Raw genomic sequence first — 5911 nt, 5'->3', positions numbered from 1 at the left:
ATGAAGTCATTTGGTTTTGGTAAAAGCAATTTTGAAAGCAATTTTAGTCTATTAGATATCGCTTGCTTGGGTACCAGACCATGTTTTGGAAACCATTAGGAAACATTTCTACTAGTTTATTTAGTGTAGAAACTAAAACAATAAATGACTAGTGGTAACCTCATGGAAAAAAATGGCATTACCAAAATCCATTAGAAGATAGGGCCTAAAAATAATCTCTCTTTCCAAAGACTATTGTTCAAAAAAATGTGTGGTGACTAGTTCAAGGAACATGTTTGTGGGTTAATGCATGTGTTAAGTATATCATCCCTACTATAGTGGAAGATTGATCAAAAGTCCCCTCAACTAACAAAATTATGACTCAATAACATGGAAATATGCTATCTATGCTTTCCATTTGGCTAGCAATTAGTTGATTTGACAAATTGGAAAAATTGGATAAAGTGTAATTTGATCTTATCCCTTGGGTAAGAAGCAAAGGCATCCATAAGCTTTTCTCTCAAATTATTTAAGAGTTAAGAAAAACAAATGTTTTAATTTTAGACAAGTTGCAATCTAGGCAAGGTCTACTACTTGGCATCAACAATATTTAACATGGGAAGAAAATAGTTTTGGGGTAGACAATGTGGAGGAATGGAAAAGATGCATATATCTTCTAATAAACAAGAATGTTAGGATTAAGAAGAAAGAGAACCCACTAAGCTTGTCATTAAAATGTATTGGTGCATATATTCCCACAATAAGCCATAATGCACTAACAAAAGAAGAGATCAAAAAATTTGGTGGTGGAAAATAATATGGAAATTAAAATTCCCAATTGAAAAATATATTTATTTGATTGAGCTTATACAACCAAGGTCCCACATTAAATTTTTGCAAAAGAGGGATTTTATAGGTCCAAGAAGGCACTGTTAACATCATTAAGTAGAAGAAACCATAGTTCATTTCATCCCTAAATGTTCATGTTCTAAGAAGGTAGAGAAAGAGGTGGAAATATTAATAATAGGGATTGGGAATGACATATAAAAAGATTCAAAGCATTTATGAATGGCATGGGCATTTGACTATATAGTTTTGTTATATTAATAAAATCATATATTTTTCTCATATCAACCATGATCCCATACTCCTCAATATTATTAGAGGAAAGATACACTTATGTGGATTCAAATGAATGTTATAGTATCATAAAATGAAAATGATATGTAGGTGAGTTGGATGTTCAACTCTCCTCTTGGACCAAGTAACTAAGTCATCCAAATATGCTTCAACAATGCCTTTGAAGTTGTGGAAACATATGACATGCTTTATTGTAAAGTGGATCCAACATTTCTAAGACCAACAAAATTAGTCAAACTCAATCATGATTTTCAAGGCATAAAATAATCTATGAAGTAAGAAGACCTGAGGAGGTTGACAACCATGGGTGAAGTAAACTAATCATACTTGAGAGTGATGTTAACATTTTGATAATAAACGAGTATGAATAATCCAAAAAAATTACCTAACTCGGAAATTTTAATCAAGATTTGAGGGTCCCAGTTTTCGCTTGCGATTTGAGCTCCGGCGATTTTCTGAAACAAGGGTTTCGTTAACCATGGCTGCGTCTATCATTCCGTCTGTCGTCGGCGCTGCAAGAGATGGCCAAGAGCTGTCTTGTAACAGTGGTTACAGGAATTCCAAGAACGATATTTCTCTCTCAGACATAGCCGCGTCCTCTGCCTTCGATGTTCTGGAAACTGCTTTGATTTCTCCGTCGGCCTGCAAATGGGAAGAGCTACCATGGCTGAAGGCCCAGAGCTCTTTCAGCCTCGCCGCTGTTACGGCCACCAAGCCGGAGCTATCATTGAGGCCCTCGGGGCTCCATTCCCACGGCAAGAATCGGAGCTCCAGGATGAATCCTATGGCGATTAGCCATGAAATGCACACAAATGGAAGAGATCTCGCAGGGATTGCGTCAAATGGGTTCTGGAGGAAGAAAGCCTGTGTCGATTGGTGGTCTAGGGTGAACGAAACGACCAGAGCTGAAGCATTTAAACTGGCAGTTGCAAAGGTCGCCAAATCCGAGGAGGATGCGGGGCATCTGTTTGACAAAACGCCCCTTCGAAATTTTATCTCAATCAGGGGCCTGTACTCTGTTTTAGCTCAAATGGAGGATGCAGATGATATGTTTGACAAAACGCCCCTGCGTGATTTTATCCCAAACAGGGGCTCGTTCTCTGTCTCAGCTCTAACGAAGAGCGCTGAACAGGATTTCGGTAGCCAGCAGAAAACAGAACTCTCAAAACCATTCCAGATTCTGATCGCACACATCTCCGGCAAGCCAATGCTGCATTGGGTGAGACCTTCGGACCTGGTGCAGGAGCTCAAGCTACTCATGGAAAAAAAGACGGGGATTCCAACAATGTATCAGCGTCTCCTTTACGAAGGCAAGCAATTGGAAGATACCTGCCCCCTGTCCTCTTATAATATTCAAAGAAATGCCTCCATTACCCTGTCCATGCGTCTGCGAGGGGGTGCTGCTGGACAATCCTCTTCAGCTGCTGCCTTTTCCTATAAAGATGCAGTCCATTCTAAGAAATCTAAGGAAAGAGCTTCCCCTGCTTCAGCTCCCAAACCCTTCGTAGTGGACAAGTCGGAGGATATTCCTTCCATTGAATTAGCACATCCCATGTTGGACAAGCAGTATCAGTTGTATGCAGAGAATGGCATCATCTGCAGGTTCAATGGTCTTTGGCCTAGTACAGCAGATCTGTACCAATGGATTCAGGCAAATTGGACCAACAATTGCAAGGTTTATTTCTGCTCTAAAGGCTTCTTTATAGTAGTGTTTGTTGACAGTGATGATTACCAAAGAGTCTTAACTAAAGGCCCTTGGTTTTGGAATTCTGCGGGTCTGTTCCTTACTCCGTGGTTCCCAGAGTTTGATCCTTCCACAGCAGTCATCACCAAACTCCCGATCTGGGTTAGACTCCCTAACCTTCCGGTGCACTTATGGAACTTTATTGTATTTGAAGCCATCGGCAATACCCTAGGTCGTTTCCTAGAAACAGATCCCTCAAGAGGGCAAAAAGGAATTTATACATATGCCAGAATCTGCGCAGAAATAGACATAAGCAAGGGACTTCCTGATCAGATCATTCTCAAAATAGGGGATTTCCATTGGTCTCAACCTCTGGATTACGAGAATACAGCATTTCGGTGCCGATATTGTCATCTCACAGGGCACCTACAAAGTTCGTGTCCCTCAATGCCATTCCAAAAAAAGAAAGCCAAATCCAAGCCAAAAGATAAAAGCTGGAAACCTCATGATCCTCCCCCAATGGACGTGTTTTCTAGCTCAGATGAAGAGGACGTGGATGAAGATGTGGAAGTCGTTGAAGAAAAGACAGAACAGGTTCCTCCCTCTGTGCGACACGAGGAAGCAACAGTCCCACCCATCGCTCAGAAACGACCTCATGAGTCATCTCCTTCGGATTCAGACAAGGAGCTTTCGCCTCCAGTCCAAAACAGTCTACAAATTGTTCTCGATCATCAAAGTCCAACTGATTGGGTCAAAGTCGGCAAGAAGAAAGGGAAAAAAAGTCGACCAAGTGTTTCCACACTCGGTGGGTAGTTCCTTTGGCTTGGTTCGGACTCCCTTCTTCTAGTTCTGTTGGTTCAGCTCTGCTTTAGTCTCTTCTTCTCCTGGGAGCCGAGGTGGATATTTTATCCTTTCCGGCTGCCCTTTCAGTCTTGTGTTTCTCGCCGCCCTGCGTGGTGGGCAGTCTTCTCTTTTTAGTTCCCTGAAGTCCAGTTTGATAACGTTTTTGTTTGTTGGAAGTATAGGAACCTCAGCGCTGTTCTCCCTTCGGAGCAGACTGAGGCCCCTAAGTTTTGTACTTGTATATTGGTTGTACGATAATAGAATCACCGCAGCTTACAAAAAAAGATAGGGCAATGGATAAGACAATGAAAGAGTAGTTTAATTAAATAAATAATGATGTCATTGGATAAGACAATGAAAGAGTAGCTCAATTAAATAAGTAATGATATCATAAACGCAATAGACAATTTTATCATATAAGTATTGGTGATCGGAATTGCAAGTATTCACGTAAATTGAATGCACAAGGTAAAACAAAACATTGAGGAAACAGAAGACAGCCCAATCTTCATTTAAGAAAACACACAATGCAACACAGGAGACTAAAAGACTAAATAAATTCAATTCCTTCAATGCTAAGAAAATGCAATACAGGGAGATCAAAACTTTACATCAACACTGCAATATCCTATGCGGCTACTATCATTCCAGTAGCCAAGCCCCCACACACACTTAAGACTGGACAATGACTGAATAAATGGTAGAACCCAACACAGCCCCTGCCGCAATGTCCACTCAATTTTCTTTCAATTAACCAGAGATTTCGATGGCCCTAACCTCAGGCTTAGGCTGAGGCTGTTTTGGGACCGTGACAGTGAGCACTCCGCTGTCCATTGTAGCCTTCACCTCCTCCGCCTTAGCATTTTCGGGTAGCCGGAAACGCCGAAGAAATTTCCCGTGAGAGCGCTCAATTCGGTGCCACTTATCGTTCTTTTGCTCTTCTTCCTTCTTGCGTTCGCCACTTATCTGTAGAACTCGACCGTCTTCCACCTCTATCTTTACCTCCTCTTTCTTCAGACCTGCCATGAATAAAAAAAACCTAAATCCCGGGCTCTAAATAGCAACCAATCGGCCATTAATGACGAGAATGACAAAACCCCTCTAAATTGCTAGCTACAGAGAGGATAATTACCTGGAAGATCAGCCTTGAAGATGTGCGCGTCGGTAGTTTCCTTCCAGTCGAACTGAGTGTTGGCTATAGCTGTTGCATCATCTCTTGAAAAATGGCCAATATCCCTAAGAAATGGAGACTTCCCTGCTTTGAAAGGGTCCCATAAATCCAGCGATAATGGATCGAAGATGCTGGATCGATTGCCGAAGAAACTAGGAGTGAGAGACATGCTTGCAATGAATATCGATTCTGTAACTGCGAATGCTAGACCTTTCAAGACTTTGTTGTTGCGATCAGGGGAGGGATAGGTGACAGTTTATAAGAGCAGGGGAAGATGGGTAGAATGTTACTCAATTGTTGTAATCGTCTTCCACTAGATTGTTCTAGGGGCTTCCTTCGCACAGTTACGAACCTGTTTGCCCTCTTTATAATTGGTGGGAATCAGGATTCCGGAGTGTTCCAGGGGCTTCTGTCCATGATTACAAACCTGTTTGCGCTCATAAATTTGGGTGGAAATCATGATTTGACCAGTCCAAACCTTAAAATGCAAAGACTCAAATGCTGCTGTAAAAATCTGCTGGCTTTGGTCATATGTTGTAAAAATCTGTTGGCCTCGGCCATATGTTGATTTTCATGTTGATTTTCCCTCTGAAAAAAAAGAAATACTTTTTGTTCAGAAAGGAATGGAACCATGAAATTTTCTTGGGTGTGATAAATGTTCATCATGTTTGGGGAAAATAAATGTTCATTGTGCTTAATTTCGGAATTATTCAAAACTAGCGATTGCTCTCGAATAATATTTTATTTTATTTTATTTTATTTTTAAATATTCTTAGTTTAACTAAGAATATTGTGATTATATGAACACATATATTGTTAGAATATTTCATTATTTCAGCATATAAAAAATAAATTGTGTTTATAATGAGACAAAAACTTTGTTGTGATATGATATATGGATGTAAACTTTGTTGCAATGGAAAGTTTACAATATGTTATGTTATTTATGTACATGCAAATTTTAATTTTGTTGTGAAGGTTGGTAATGCTGTATTGTATTTTATGGTTACAAATTTTATTGTTATGTATGAAAATTTTGTTACTTTAAGATGTAAATTTTTTAGTTGTTTCTTATATCATATAGATGTAATTTT

General features: G+C 39.9%; 1 protein-coding gene across 1 annotated transcript; it reads right to left on the bottom strand.

Moving 5' to 3' along the window:
• Positions 1-4186: 4186 nt before the first annotated feature.
• Positions 4187-5263, bottom strand: LOC149241392 (17.8 kDa class I heat shock protein-like). The gene is made up of 2 exons (XM_089373946.1): positions 4779-5263; positions 4187-4665 (listed from the first exon to the last, which is right to left on the bottom strand). The coding sequence occupies exons 1-2, from the start codon at positions 4984-4986 to the stop codon at positions 4397-4399; spliced, it is 477 nt and encodes a 158-aa protein (XP_089230072.1). The 5' UTR covers positions 4987-5263; the 3' UTR covers positions 4187-4396.
• Positions 5264-5911: the final 648 nt, after the last annotated feature.

This window comes from Pinus tabuliformis, chromosome 8, assembly GCF_031772625.1.
Source record: "Pinus tabuliformis cultivar Carrire ecotype Pingquan chromosome 8, CPIR1, whole genome shotgun sequence".
In the NCBI taxonomy this organism is placed as follows: Eukaryota; Viridiplantae; Streptophyta; class Pinopsida; order Pinales; family Pinaceae; genus Pinus; species Pinus tabuliformis.
The sequence above is the reverse complement of the archived record's forward strand: the minus strand, read 5'-3'. Positions and strand labels throughout refer to the sequence as shown.